The 16,534-nt window shown below is 40.3% G+C and overlaps 1 protein-coding gene across 1 annotated transcript in view; it reads right to left on the bottom strand.

The window, feature by feature from the left end:
• itgbl1 (integrin, beta-like 1) overlaps positions 1 to 16,534 on the bottom strand; it is an 83,700-nt gene that overhangs the window by 62,592 nt on the left and 4,574 nt on the right. The window contains exon 2 of the mRNA XM_041807276.1: positions 12,822 to 13,024. Within this exon, the coding sequence (XP_041663210.1) occupies positions 12,822 to 13,024 (203 nt within the window). The remainder of the gene's footprint in view (positions 1 to 12,821; positions 13,025 to 16,534) is intronic.

Genomic DNA, 16,534 nt, shown 5'->3' on the forward strand with positions numbered 1-16,534 from the left:
TTCATTTTCATGGCAGGAACTTCGAAAACACACCACCAAGTGTTGACATCTAGCTGTCATCAGGAAGTCAGATGATGAATGCTTGATGTCAAAAGTGGCCGAGGTGTGTTTTAAGGTCTCCATGACCATGCCATGAAATTAAAGACACAATTAAGTCATTTAAATAGAGTGTGTAGGACCCCTTTTGTTGTTAATTGTATGACTAAATAAATCCCAAAAATCACCTCAAATATAGCCTACTTTTATGAGTTCATAAAGTGCTCTTTTCACCATTTTTTAAAAAATCTTTTTGCAAATAAGGTTTATAGATGTAAATGGCCTCATCAATTATGTCAATGGACCCATTAACAACATGTCGCTCTGGCTTATGTAGTCATATTGACCATGTAGCTAGCGAAGTTATGCTATTTTAAGCTTCAGGCTAACAAAGCTAAAGGCAGGGATCATTTGCACAACTGCTTCTACTACTTTAATCCAGGATTAGACATTGGACCTTTCTTTGTTTTACTCATTAAATGTTGCTTAATGTTTGCATTGTGGTTATTTTACAAAAGTAACTGCCGGACTATGTTAATGAATAAAGCTGAATTTAAAAAGAAAACTTCTAAAATGTTGTATTGGCAAATTACATCCCTTCAGTTCTGATAGAGGTGGCGTCTCACTGGAGTGGTCTGGAAGAGGGGGTGTCTGAGATCTGTGGTCTGCAGCCAGCCCGGGTTGTCTTTCCATCAGTCCATCTCACTTTCTTGTACCATTGGTTATTTTTGTGAATGTGATATTTAAAGAACAGTTTGAAACTTTGCACAAATGCCCACCTTGACTCAAGGATGATCTGATTAGATTTTGGATGTCAAAGTTTGGGGTCATTGGGCCTCATGCCCATCCCTTGCTCATGAATGCACTATCTGGTAAATATTTTAGGTGGCTTTCTTCAAACTTCATTTAAATATTCACTCTTAAATATTCACATTTTAACCCTCTGAGCCCTAAGTTATTTTTCAACTATTTGTCTTTTCTGGACTTAATGCCTTAAAAGCTTGTAAGACATCAACCTGGTGCGCAGTCAGCCAGACGGTAGTTCTAGATTATTATGTTAGATTTTGGTCTCAAGTGTATTTTAGTGGCTTGATTATTTACTCTAGAATGATATGTAGTTACGGCTCTAAATGTGATAATTTAAAACTTAAACTTGATATACAGTATTATATGTCAATCTGCCTTATGTATTTATCAATTTGTATCATTATTCACAAGCTCTTTTTGAAGTTACCTGGCCAAGAGAGCAACCCTGCTAGAAAAAGTTCATAAAAAGCAGGTGCTTCATTAATGAACATTATATGCCTGGCTGAAATTTCCACAATGAATTCTGGTAATGCTGTTTAGATGAATGAACAGTGAAAAAGGGCTCACTTTATCAAATAAACTTATTTTTTGTGTAATATTTGCAGGCAAATGACTTCCTTTTGATCACTTTTTGTTATAAATTTGTTTCAAGGTCAGAATGACGAATTTTCTGCAAATAAGGTTTACAAGGCTTTAGTTGGCCAGACTAGATTCCCCTTGGTTAGCCTCACTATGGCTGAAGTATTTGTTATTTGAAGCTTGCAAAACAATTATGTCAAAGTCTCCTCCCAAACAAGAGTTACAAAAACACTTGTTTTGACACCAGCCAGGAAGTCCTTGCAAGCTATAAAGGGTCCCAATCAAACTGGCCTTTTACCAGCAGACTTGGATAGACTTGAGTGGCTTTTTTCTCCTTGCAGCCCACGCTGGAATCATTAGGTGACTCACCACTCAGGCACATTGCCCGGCAAAGCTCAGAATATCAGAGTAAGAGCATATGAAGACATGTACGGGAAATAAAAATACAGAGATGTACAATTTAGTGGGCTGTCATGCTGCATTCCTCTGTTAGAACTCACCAGAAAATTTACATTAAATCTATTCATCAGCTTTGACAGATTTCTATTAGGGAGTTTTCCTCCTATAATTTCTGTTTATATCATATGTCTATAACGTTTCCACATTGAAAGCTACTTCATAAGCTTATGTAATGTCAGCTGAGAGTGCATAAGAGTCTGATTTGAAACAGCAACGGACAAACTGACTTCCCTCCAAACTGACATAATATCCCCTTGGGTGGGATCTTCTCTGGCAGGGGGATACGGAGCCTGGGGGGCTAAGCCAGGAAAAGAACAGAGGCTTTAGGGGTAAACTAGCCTGGCAGAAAGTGGAAGAAAGAAGGGAGAAATGTGGTCTAACAGATCCCAAAAACAACCATCTACCAGGAGGAAAGGGTGTTTATTCACAGTTTCTTTGAGATAGAAGGAGAAGGGCATGTGATGAAGTCTGCCCCAGTTACAAAGTGTTCTGGACTGCCAAAGTATTTGGTGTTATGAATTTTTTTTTTCTTTACAATACAAGAAACCTATGCAACGTTTTATCTAATACCAGTAGGCATACATAGAAGTTACTTTCAGTGGCGGACTCAGGATGTTTTAGGGGCAGGGGTTAAAATGATATAGAAGTGCACCTGCTGTTTGTAGTGGGGGACTATTGTTCAAAACTCTGTCAAAGATTTATAGTGAAATACTTGGAAATCTTGGTAAAGACGAACCTTTTTTATGATTTACCATGTATTGGCCATTTATAAAGCAACCTAGACACTTTTTGGCATATATTGTCCACTTAAGAGGGCACAAAGCAAAATTTGATTTATTCGAAGGGCACTTAAATTTGTTTAATTTTGTCCACTTCAAGGGCACCAAACTGAGCTCTGCCAAACTTTGTCTAGTCAGGTGACACATGAGAAGGGATGTATCAATTTTTGTCCACTTCAAGGGCATTTAAGAGGCAGTTTGTTAAATTTTGTCCTCACCAAGGGCACCAAATTAAGTTTGCTGTATTTTGTGTTGTCAAAAGGCACTGAAGAGGCAATTTGTCAAATTAAGTCCAATTCGAAGGCATCAAATGCAGCACTTTTACAAATTTTGTCTGGTCACAGGGCCTCCAAGAGGCACTTTGTTAGATTTTGTCCACATAGAGGTAACTCAAGAGGGCTGTTTGTCAAATTTTGTCTAATTAAAGGGCACTTATGAGACAATTCATCAAAATTTGTTGTCTAGAAAGGGCATTTAAGAGGCGATTTGCTCATTTTTGTCCACTTCAAGCCTCAAACTGAGTACTTTTTCAAATATGTCGAATCAAAGGGCACTTAAGAGGTAATTTGTCAAATTTTGTCTACAAAGAAGGCACCAAATCGAGCACTATGTAGATTTTTTTCTGGTTTGCTGGCACCTTAGAGGTAATTTATCATTTTTTGTTCACTTAAATGGCACCAAATGCAGTACTTTTCCTAATTGCGTATATACAGAGGCCTTTGTTCCGTTTTGCCCACATAGAGGGGACCTTAGAGGCAGTTTGTTCAATTTTGTCCTCACAGAGAGGAGGGGGGCTCTTGGCCAAATTTTGTCTATAGCCAGAGGGCACCTAAGAGGCATTTTGCCAAATTTTGCCCCGAAAGGGCACCAAATTGAGCACTTTAAATACCATTGTCATTTACTACTGGGGTGTAAAAGAGGACACTTTTGAGGTGATTTTTCAAACTGTGGTAATATTTTTATACTAGCTCAGCATGAATGTAATATGTTTGCCACCAATTTTGTATTGCTTTCTTTCAGGATAAATTCTCTCTATCACTGACCCTTTGACCCCATTGATAGGAGAGCTAGAAGCAGGAAACTTCTGGAGAAAGAGAATGGGGGATGACATTAAGTCAAATATCATCAGGACAGGGACTCAAAAGTTTGACCAGTGTGGTGAGGACTGCTGCCTCATTACAAATGTGGACACTGTGCCCACAGTGTTGGAGAAATGTAGGGTGAAGCATTAATACCGTCATGGAATATGAGGTAAACAGGCAGAGATCTCTAAGATTCTGAAAAACTTTAATGTAATATAGAGGAACGGTAAACTTATTGAGGTTAGCCTATATATGTAGTAAATATATTTAACTAGTGAAAGTATGAAGTCGGCTACATGTGGCTTAGAACAAGGCCATTTTTTTAAATCAAAGTCTTTGAGAAACATTTAGCTAAATGAGTCATAATGCCCCAATGAAGATTGAACTTTAACATGATTACTACCCAAAGGCTCTAGTCTTGATATAATAGCTTATATTGCTCAGTATTATAGCAGTAATTACTAACAAGTGTTGTAATTACTGGAGTGTTTTCATTGGGACAATTCTTTCCTGCAGAGGCCCCAGGCCACCCTCTGTGATCCTGACAATGGAAAGGATCGTAGCCTGTCTGATCTCACACCAGAGAAAACCACTTTTCTTGACTCAGCTCAGAGAAAAAGAGAAGGGGGGAGGGTTTTTACATGGCTCGTCAGTGAGGAGGGGGAAAGAGGCACAGCTGTGAAAGAGAGAATGGAAACACTGCCACGTTGACCCTCATCTATGTCAACAGAGGAGTTAGGACAGAAATGTTAAAACAAGATCAAGAGCTTGACTTTATTATTCCTTTGAATACTCAAAATAGAATTAAATACTCAGTTTAAACACCCGAAATGGGATATAGGAGGAGACAGAAGAGGAAGTGAAATGACAGGAAGTTTTTGCACAGTTGGTGACCAGATGTTAGCCCAAGGGTCATCATGCCTTCACACTGCTACAACATGAGATGTGTCAAAGGGAGGAAAAACATGTAAGTGGCAGCATTTGTATTCTAAGTGAACAGGAAAAATCAACAACTTACACTTCAGCTACAAATCTGAAGATACTTTATGTTAAATTATCGCAGCATGCACATAAACCCGGATTAGAATGTGGAAGTTTGATTTTCAGAGAGGAAGCAGCAAACCTAACCAGTTTTAAAGTGCTTACTTTGCATTGATTTTATTGGCATAGTGGTTATGTTAAGGATCTACCAGTGGCGATAGAAAGAGAACTATTAAACTGGTGAGCATGCCTGTGTCTTATTTTCTGGAAATGAATGAAAAAAAAATGTGCAAGGAACACATTATGAATTGATTCTGCTCAGAATAAAATGACAAAAATATCTATTCATCCTTTTCCATTCATTTCTAAATAGAACAGGGACATTTCAGTACATAAAGTACTGCCATATGCTTGTATGCTTTTGTCCCAGCATGCATTTTGAAAGACCACCCAAGGCAGAAAATGTCCATTGGCATACATAGACATGTATAAATGTACATGCAGAGCTTCTAAAAGTAGAGCTTCCAGTTCACTTCACATGCATGTCTTGGCAGCACTGGACAAAACAAATATCATGGAAAAACCCCACTTTTAAAAAGAACAGGATGTTGTTTCAGATCAGGCAACAACCCACAGTGTTAAGTCAGTGCAGAAGTACCAAAAAACTGCAGTTCCTTGAATGGCCTCTTGAGACTGGCTGTTTTGGTTATTGCAAGTTTTCTGTCACAAACAGGAGTCATAAATATTAAACATTTGATATTTATGGTGTAAGATCAAGAAGGCTCCAGCTTAGTTAGGAACAGTTAAATAATGGTATTGACACCACATATTTGAGGATTATTTGAGAATTATTTGGTCAAACCCTAAATAAACTACAAATACAGTCTTATTCTGTGGGAAACCTGAGGTCAAACGAGCTAATTGGATAGTTAGATAGCTAATTTAAAGCTGTAGTAACAGCTATAAGGAGATCTTTTGGGATATTGGAAGGGTGAAGTCTCCAAAGAGCATAGCTTATCCACTGGTATGCCTCAAGGGTCAGTGCTTGGTCCTCTTCTCTTCTTAATTAATCCAAAACAGCATATCAGTCATGTAACCATGCCCATTCACATACTGCTTGATTAAAATTCAGAACCCCTTTCTTTCTTACAAAACAGGAACAATTCCATTACCTAAACTCTCTCTTTCTCTCTCTCTTTCAGTGCTTTCTGCCTCGCAAGGTGTCTGTTTAGGTTTTCAGTCGTTGAGGTGGAGAGGGCTCTGGCTGCAGACTCTGGCTCCCTGATGGTCAATCTCACAGACCGTTTATCTCAGACACTTCATATCTCAGAAAATGTTGAAATGTGACGGTACAATGTATTTCTAGTTTTAGATTTTTTAATCAACTTTATTCATAATCAGCGTCTGGCAGTTACATTTATGAAATAACCATTGCAAACATTACAGACTAAGAAATATTTCATAAATAAAACAGAAAAAGATCAGTGGTCTGATTCAGGATTAAAGTATAGACCCATTTTAGAAGTTACACAAGCAGTGGCTCACTTTAGCTATGCTAGCTTTAGCTTAAGCTAGCATATCTATGCTAGCTACGTAAGTAATGTTACTACATAAGCCAATGTAGCTAAGTTAGCTCTAGCAATGTAAGTGTAGCTAAAACCAAGCTCACAGAGCAGCTGTCAAAGCTTTCTAGCTACGTGGATAACATATGCACATAGCTTACATGGTGGCTTTGTGAGGTTAGCTTTTGCTATGATAGCTACATAGCTATGTTATCGTCATTAGTCTTAGTTAGCTTTAGCAAAGCAAGCTTGACCAAATATAGCTAAAGCTAACAAAGCCACATGGATAAGATAACTACATAACTTACATAGCTGCTTTGTGAGGTTAGCTTTTACTATGATAGCTACATAGCTATGTTATCGTCATTAGTCTTAGTTAGCTTTAGCAAAGCAAGCTTGACCAAATATAGCTAAAGCTAACAAAGCCACATGGATAAGATAACTACATAACTTACATAGCTGCTTTGTGAGCGGAGCTTTTGCTATGATAGCTACATAGCTATTTTATCCTCAGTTAATAGAGTTAGCTTCTGTCTCTTATCACCTTTAAGAAAAAACTAAATACCTAAGGCTCTTTAATGAACACCATGCACTCAATTGATGACACTGATGGTGATATTTTAAAAGAAACAATCACATCTATACAATATGTGCTTTCCTTCTGCCTGTCAGCACTGGTGCCTGACCAGACATGGCTATTTCCTGATGTTTTTTCCTCCTTTCTGGATTCTTGCTTGTGATGTACAGTAGTTGCTCTCAGATTTAAATTGCTTTGCACAAATGTGCAAGCCTAGGATTATAGACTTACATATCTTGAAATAATTAATTGTAATGAAAGCATTCCATTTTGACAATACAGACCACACAATTTCAGCAGAGGCTTTTATACCATCAGGCTCAGTTAAAAGGCATGTCCTGCCCAGCTTCTTGATCCAGTTTGACTTGTTGCTCCATCTTAAAGGATCTGAATTAGCCTGTGTTTGCCTGACGAAGGCCATCCAAGCTAAAAGACCATCTCCTTGCCAGGAAAGCTAATGTTTTTGGAAAGGAAAAACACACAGTTTATCCCCAAGGAGAAAAATCTATCGGATCTTATCAGTGGGCAGTTGTGAGAGGCAGAGATAAGGGAGCCGTGGGGAGAGAAATTGGCTGCAGATCTCAGACAGCAGAGCATGCATGCTGCATGGGCCATTGAGTAACCTGGGGGAGTTTGTATGGAGGGGGTATTTTTCTCAGTATGCTTTGAATTTAGTTCCGGGCCTTTTATGCACACAGGCATATGATTGTGTGTACGTGCATATGAGAACGTGCACAACTGTACAATAAGCTTGATCGTGCACGTGTGTGTTTTTGAAGAGTGTGTGTTTGTGTGTGAAAATCCATCCCTCTTCTGATACATCTAGACTCCATTCTGTGTACCAGTGACTGAAACCCTATTATCAGGCTGAAGCAGGGCCTTCTTGCTCCAGACTGCTGAACCATAATGAGGTCTTCACAGCAGCCAACTTGTCTGCCCAAATAAATCACTCCGCCCCTCATGTGCACGCTCACACTAGCGCACGCATATCTCCATTAGGCCTGTTCTGGATGCACACATATCTCCATTAGACTCTGACACTCATAGCTCCATGGCTGCAGGGGACAGAGGATACAAAGATGGGGGTCTTTTTTCCTATCATCAACACAGAGAGACCACCAGCATTCCTCATCACTTCTAAGATGTCTTGTCTTTTATGTGTGCTGATTCTACTTCATTTGCCAGTTTATATAAAGATGCAATACTTAACCTGTGACTCCTGCTGCTTTTAAGTATTTAGAAATGGAAATATTATCACCAGAAATGATTCATCACTAGTCACATCCATCTATTACAGCCCAACCTTTAGCTATCAACCAACTGATTACAATTCATCCCAGGTCTCATGCACTGAATGCCGGTCTGCACTTGAAAATCTACAACATTTCATACTGCTATTGAGTCTCATGGGTCATGTAAGGTAACGTTATACCTCAAAACGCTTAAAGTAATTGAAATCAGATCACTGGTGCACAAACATACATCAGTTCTTGTTGGGGTAAACAGCTGTCTAACCTGACACCCCAGATATACTGATTCATACAAACATTGCATGGGATATATTTCATATTCATCTGGAAAACCTTCCAAACAAATTGTTTGGTAAAGGCAGGACTTTTCAAAAAAATTCTCAGAAGGTGACTGCAGGAATGCACACTATATTACCAAAGAAATTCACTCACCCATTCAAATAATTGAAATCAGGTGTTCCAATCACTTCCATGGCCACAGGTGTATAAAATCAAGCACCTAGGCATGCAGACTGTTTTTACAAACATTTGTGAAAGAATGGGTCGCTCTCAGGAGCTCAATGAATTCTAGCATAGTACTGTGATAGGATGTCACCTGTGCAAAAAGTCCAGTCGTGAAATTTCCTTGCTCCTAAATGTTCTACAGTCAACTGTCAGTGGTATTACAACAAAGTGGAAGAGATTGGGAACAACAGCAACTTAGCCCCAAAGTGGTAGGCCACGTAAAATGACGGAGAGGGGTCAGCGGATGCTGAGGTGCATAGTGCGCAGAGGTCACCAACTTTCTGCAGAGTCAATCGCTACAGACCTCCAAACTTCCCGTGGCCTTCAGATTAGCTAAAGAACAGTGCGTTGAGAGCTTCATGGAATGGGTTTCCATGGCTGAGCAGCTGCATCCAAGCCATTCATCACTAAGTGCAATGCAAAGCGTCGGATGCAGTGGTGTAAAGCACGCCGCCACTGGACTCTAGAGCAGTGGAGATTCATTCTCTGGAGTGACAAATCGTGCTTCTCCATCTAGCAATCTGATGGACAAGTCTGGGTTTGGCGGTTGCCAGGAGAACGGTACTTGTCTGACTGCATTGTGCCAAGTGTAAAGTTTGGCGGAGGGGGGGGGATTATGGTGTGGGGTTGTTGTTCAGGAGCTGGGCTTGGCCCCTTAGTTCCAGTGAAAAGAACTCTGAATGCTTCAGCATACCAAGAGATTTTGGACAGTTCCATGCTCCCAACTTTATGGGAAAGGTTTGGGGATGGCCCCTTCCTGTTCCAACATAACTGTGCACCAGTGCACAAAGCAAGGTCCATAAAGACATGGATGAGAGAGTTTGGTGTGGATGAACTTGACTGACCTGCACAGAGTCCTGACCTCAACCTGATAGAACACCTTTGGGACAAATCAGAGCAGGAACTGAGAGCCAGGCCTTCTCGTCCAACATCAGTGTGTGACCTCACAAATGCGATTCTGGAATAATGGTCAAAAATTCCCATAAACACACTCCTAAACCATGTGGAAAGCCTTCCCAGAAGAGTTGAAACTGTTATAGCAGCGCAGGTTGGACTGACGTCATATTAAACCCTATGGATTAAGAATGGGATGTCACTTAAGTTCATATGCGAGTCAAGGCAGGTGAGCAAATACTTTTGGCAATTTAGTGTGCGTGTCCGTCACATTCACTATGGGCCAATCAGAGCGGCAAGACAAAATGAGATAGTTGACATGTGCAACTACTGGTAAGTAACCTGAGCTCAACAGAATAGGCTAATGCTAAGCTAGGGGCAGAAATGATCAAAAAATAGAGTTAAAAAATAGTTAAATGGTTAAAATTGGATTTACTCGTGAGGATTTAATCTTTACAAAGCCCTGAAAGTCTTCCAAGTTCCCGGCTTGTTAGTGAGGCTTCCGTAAGAGCTACAAAGGCCTGGGTAGCGTCACTTGAACTGCAAAACAACAATCTCGTAAGAGGCTACAATTTATGGTTCAAAAGTTATTCAAGTGTCAGTTTCTGTCAGATTCTGGACGACAACGTCAGTCTCAGAGGGTTACCGCTCAAAAAACTGCTGCTGTGGCTACATATTTCACATTTCAACCCCCCCCCCAACTGCTGGGGGCAGCAGCAAAAAAGTTAAAACACCTTTTCTGTCATGAAAACTTTCAGTGCCATTCTGTGCTCTTATTTCATAAAGAAATGTGCTGCAACTGTGAGAAAACAGCTGCTATACTGAAGCTACATCCGAGCTAATTGCAACGACAGCCATTACAACCAACTTCAAGGAAAACTTTACCCTGCCAGTAGTGACTGCCTTGTTCTCCTCAAATGACACTGATTGACCAGACCTGTCTGCTGGTCTGGCACAGACGGTACAGAATGGACCAGAGCGCCTCGTAAAGCTTGGGTTAGCTTGAGGCTTACATGCAAGCGTAAATCAACCTCCAGATGCATTATCTAGGTCAGTGGTTCTCAAATGGGGGTACGCGTACTCCAGTGGGTATGTGAGATTTTAAAATATGTTCTGGCTATTTCAGAAAAGTAGCACCCTTCTATGCATGTCCGGAGCGACACGATGTTGCAAGTATACTACGTACGTTCTAAAATTACATTCGTGCTGTGAACGTCTGCAGTGTGTTTTCTCTGTCTTCTGATAAACAGTGATATTTATTGAAACGGAAGACAAAAGGTTTCTCCCTCCCCGTCCTTCACTCCATGCGTAGCTCGGCACTTTTACGCACAGCCAGGAGGTCAATGCCGTCTTGTTTCGCTGTTTCATTCACTGTGCCAACCAAGTTTGTAAGAGGAGGGACTGACTTTTCATTCACTCTATGTCAAATATGATCAATAAGAGTAATAAGGGTGCAGCTGAAGGTTGCTGTGAGAGGAGTTAACTCACAAACAGTGCACAGATTGGCTCACCTGTTTGTGTTCCAGACTGGTCAGAGGAGTAATTTTAGTGAGCTGGTTGATCCGGAGCATTTATAAGTCATATGTCTGAGGTCAGAGGAGACTGTGTTGGTAGATATATTATACTGGAATAAAGTCCTGTTAGTTTGGAAACAGCTCCAGCTGTGTGAGTAGCACATTTGGACATGTCAGGCTGCCTGCTGCCTGTTTCCCTCTCTACCATGCTACGTGAGGCAAAACACACAAGAACTGACTAAAGACAGATATAAGAAGAGGACAAGTATAGGTTGTGTTAGAGAGGAGAACGTTTTTTTTCCTCCGTCTGCCTTAAAAATCGGCACCAGCACCATGTGTGCTTGTTGGAGCGAAACTCTCCATTCATAAAAAGGTTCATGATTTAGTTTTTTTTGAAGAAATGCTGATCTATAACTAAGTTCATGATTTCAGTTTGAGAAGAGATCTTTATTACGACCTCAAAAAGGAGCACTGAGTGGTCTTTTTTATGATTAGTTAATTATTTACAGGTTTTTAGTTCTTTCTAGTTCTATGTTTTTATTTCCAAATAGTTCCAGAGAGACCGCTGCAGCCTAGAGTTTTGCACACTTCTGGGTTTAAATGGTTTTATGATTTTCCAGTCACTGTTTTCAACACATTAATTTGAATTCCCACATTTAGTGATGAGAAGATGTGCCATGAATTTAGTCATGCATTTTTAACATTTAAAATGTTTGAAAAAAACATTTGTAATTTGAAAGTGTTTATCAGTTACAAAGTTTGATAAATCAGATGGCTGTCACAGCACTGTTTAATGTCTTTCTTTTTGGCCAAAAAGCTTTGCGCTGTTTAGGGGGTACTTGGCTGAAAAAATACTTCACAGGGGGTACACGACTGAAAAAAGATTGAGAATCACTGATCTAGATATGCTGGTCTTACTTCATAATATTTGATTTTGTATGAGTTCAGTCACACTAGAATGTTTACAGGCATTTTCTAAGTCCAGTTTAAGTCAGACCAACACAATAATAAGGCTTTCTGTTACCTCATGTAAATGAATGTTTTTATTTTATTCCAATTTATTCTTACATTACAAAAAACACTTAAAAAATTGAGCTGTCTTCAGAGTGAGGCAAGCTTAAACCAACAGACCAACCACAACAGAAGAAATAGCTTTTTTTTGTAATAAACTAGCCTGTGGACTCTGCTTTCATCTTGGAAAATCAACATGTCAGGAGGAGAGATTCTCAGGAGGCAACTTGTTCTTGGATGCACTCTCAAGTGTTCTCTTTAACAGCTTACTAAAAAATATCTAAGCAATGTTCAAAGCTGTGCCTTCCAACAAAAGCTAAGTGCTCACTCACGTATGTGAACAAACCAGATGTCTGTTAGCAACAAGACCCTTTGAAGAGCTGGAAAGGGGATGTTTGCTGTCAAAGACACAATAAGGCCCACCTGTGAACCGGCAATAAAGACAGGAGAGCTAAAATCATCTAAATCCCCTCTGATACATGTCTTTTTATTGGAAATCACATCACAACAATTGGATATTGCCACCTTTAAGCTCTATTTTTCTTCATACCTGGCTGAACCAGACACTAAACATCTGAGGCCTTTTGCCAAGCCTCACTGCTCAGTGAGAAGCTCTGCTGCATCACTTACCGATCCATCTCTAACAACCATAACAAGTAATAAAACGCATGGAGCTATGTGCACTACATCAAAGTCTCACAAAACTTGATGATGTGCCAATAAAAGATCAAACTCCAGCAGACCTTCTCACTCCATTATGAACAACAGATATAATACTGTACGCACCATTGCAAGTTTTCCCATTATAAGTGGCACACACCCAGTCGTGGCACTCGCAGCGTGGTCCGTAAAACTTCCCCGGATCTCTGGCTTCACAGATGCAGACGCCACAGTCGCACTTGCCCCGTCCACTGCAGATCTTGCCATCAGGTGTCCGGCAGCGGCGCAGGGAGGACTCCGCGGACAGCTTGCACACGCCACCCACCTGGCTGGGAAGAAGAGAAAAGGTCAGTTGTAATGCAGCTTTGGAAAACTTCTAAAGGTCAAAGGTGAAATGGGCTGCCATCTGTGTCTGTTTTCAACGCTGTGACCACATGTGAGTGGAAACAGTTTTGGTCTGACATTACATCCACATGTCTAGCCTTTTACATTAAACAGGACCAAGCCAGGATGTTTGGTATGCATGATATTGATAGTACAAGAACACTCATTCATTATTCCTGACACTCCTCAAATATGGTAGCAGAGTCCGTGCTCTAAGCTTTAAAATATGATGATAGACTCTTTAACAACAATATGACAGGGCTACACATATGGACAACAGTATTTCGGTGTGAATATTACACACTAAGGTTCACATCATATACAAGAAAGTTAAAGGTAATGAGCTATCAACGGCAAATCAGTCTTTTTAAGGCACAGCTTTCAGGTCTAGGATAACTGTCTTGTGAGAATAGTGGAACTATTCCACCAAAGATATGCCAGAAAAGGTTCCCATATTCTACGAAAGATGTCATCTTTACCATGTAACCTAGAGGTTAAATCCTCCAAAGAGACATAGTTAACAGCAGTCGCTATCTCTGAGTTGCTGTTGTTCCTAAACGCTTCCACTTCCTAATAATATCATTTAAATTTCACAGACTGTTTAAAATCCTCTATTACCTATCATTTACAACATGTTTGACTATAACATAATGAAAAATGGATCTTGCATTTATCTTGATATTTCATTTCTTATCTTGAAGGGGAAAATTAGCTGGAAGGGAAATGCAACCTATCAGATTTTGACCTACCATTCTGGATCATAGAAAAAAACATCAACCATAGGAAAAAAAAATCAGAATGTGAATTATGAAGTTAATGAATCAACCCAAAGTGCTCTCCTTTCACTGAGCTCACACTCCAACAGCTGTTCCTAAGCCGCATCTTTCCTCTGTGGGATCTCTCTGTAAGATTTGTTTCATTTGGATGTCGCCTGACATTCTTGTTCTATTCCTGCCCTCCCAGCCTGTCCAGTTTGGAAACAGTAGACATATTCAAACAATCCACTGATAAAATGTTCTCGACACTCCCGTTATCAAAATGTTGACAATGCGTGTGTTCTTTAAATCATTTGGAGGTTATTCAAGTTTTTATTTCACACGGGATTCTCTCACTGACGGTCTTTATTTGGCTTGACCGCTCTCCTGACTCTGTCCATGCTAACCAAGGTGAGCACTAATTTATTCCTGTAACAACATTGAGATTACCTCTTGCAGACAAGCATGACCCAGCTGTGTTTGAACCTCATGCGCTGAGTTCTACTGTAATAATAGGTGTTAAATCATGTCAGATTACTTTTAAATTTGCAATCAAATGGGGGCTTAGGTGCAAATATTGCATGCACCTAAAATGTATAAAATAGGAGGGAAGTCAGTGTGAATACAGAGCTGAGAACAACAAACCCAGTGAGTTTTATTAAGCTTAAAAGGAATTGATGACCCCACAATAAATCCACATAGGGTATATTTACTTTGCTTAAAGTCCCTGTAAAGTAGAAAATCATAATTGTACTCATGATATGTTGTAAAAAAAAGTTGAAAATATGTGAAAATGGTGAAACCTATGTGTGACACCCCCTGAACTCTACAATGGTATAAAACCATTGAGCATCCAACCATCCATCCATCCAGCCATCCATCCATCCATCCAGCCAGCCAGCCAGCCAGCCAGCCAGCCAGCAAGCCATCCATCCAGCGATCCATCCATCCATCCATCCATCCAGAGCCGGGTCCGTCCGTCCATCCATCCACTCATCCATCCATCCATCCATCCATCCATCCATCCATCCAGGGCCGGACCGTGGTGGCAGCAGGCTAAGCATTTCAACTCAGACATCCCTCTCCCCAGTGACAATTTCCAACTCCTCCTGGAGGTTCCCAAGGTGTTCCCTGACCAGACAGGATATAAATAATTCCTCCAGAGCATTCTGGGTCTTCCCTGAGATCTCCTCCCAGATGGAGCTTGGAAGACCTCCAAAGGGAGGGGCCTGTCTGTGTCCATGCCTTCATTGAAAGTAAACAGCCAGTTTAACAATGTGTTTTTGTTTAGTGTGAGATAAATTTGCCCAGCCTACCAGCTATGGTGACCTACGGGTAATTGAAAATGACATAACAAAGTAATCTGTGACAGACAACAGGAATACTAATACAAGACTTTCTTACTCAGTCACTCTGACTCAGAGCCATAAGGCCACACTCTGGCCACTGTACACCATAATGTAAGGGGAAGGCTAATTGCTGGAGAGCTTGTCCATTTTTCCAGGCACATCAGGATCTTCACCAACTGAAGGTGTTGGAATCTTTAGTCCTAGATGATTTCAAAAAGCAGGCTGTGGCTGTGTCTCTCTCAAAGCAGCAACTGTTAATCCCTGCTTTCTGCTAGCGTTGCAATGCTTAAATTCAGTGAAGTATCTAATGATAAACATTCTATTCCCACCAAATTTATCACAATAAAAGTCTTCACTTCTTATCATTATTTAAGACTTTTATTTTGAAGGGCAGCTTCAGAAATTTGAGTGTATTCTGCTGCAGCTTCACCACTCAGACGTCTCATAAAACACAAGAGAAACATAACTTAAAATGCAATCAGAAATGAGGCACTAGGAAAACAAAAGTGTTAAAATACAGGGTGAGAAAATAAAACTGAGACCTTTTAAACACTAAAATATCTGCCTGTCATAAATATGATTGTGTCTCTGGTGGCTCAAACATGGAGCTGAAAGGTCCAGCAGAGCAGATAGATAAGTCCTCCATTCAGGTTGTAGCTTTTATTTTTTGAGAGAATATCATCTTTCTCGTGAATGGTTGTGGCTTCTGTGTATTCCACTGGCATAACTACATCATCCTGGAGCAGATTTTACTGCCTCATTTTTCACTACTTTTAAAAATTGAGCATGAGGTGTTCTTTCAGGCAGGCCACGGGGTCAAGCGCTGCCATATTAATGAGATCAGCTGATCTCCCACAAGACCACATTACCTGAAAGCCAGCAGATTTGCTCTAAGTACGCTATTGATTTATGCTGCCATATTTAAGCTGCACTAGCCTGGCTACGATTTGCTGCTCCCTTTGCATGCCGCTCTTTGCAACCCTCCTCCACCCCAGCTCCTCTTTTATTCTGCTTCTGACTTAATCAGTGTTATTCTGCTGTCAGTGACGCTTGCTCTAGAAACAAACAAAGTAAAATAAAGTAAATTCGGAAGTGCAAAAAACTGCAGTTCCTCAAGCATTATTGTAACTTCTCGAGGATATTTTCTTAGTTTGAATTGTCACTCTAACACAGGTTGTGTTTCTGTTTATCACCTCCTATGATATAATGATCAGATTAGAAACTCAGTGTTTCCACATGTTATTTTCTCTCATGCAGTTGCAGAACAATCAAACATGTTGTTGTTCAGACAGCTGAAAGCTTTGTCGTCGGCATTGCTGGTTTTGTTTATTGATTTGTTGTTGGATTCAGA

This window comes from Cheilinus undulatus, linkage group 15 (assembly GCF_018320785.1).
Source record: "Cheilinus undulatus linkage group 15, ASM1832078v1, whole genome shotgun sequence".
NCBI lineage: Eukaryota > Metazoa > Chordata > Actinopteri > Labriformes > Labridae > Cheilinus > Cheilinus undulatus.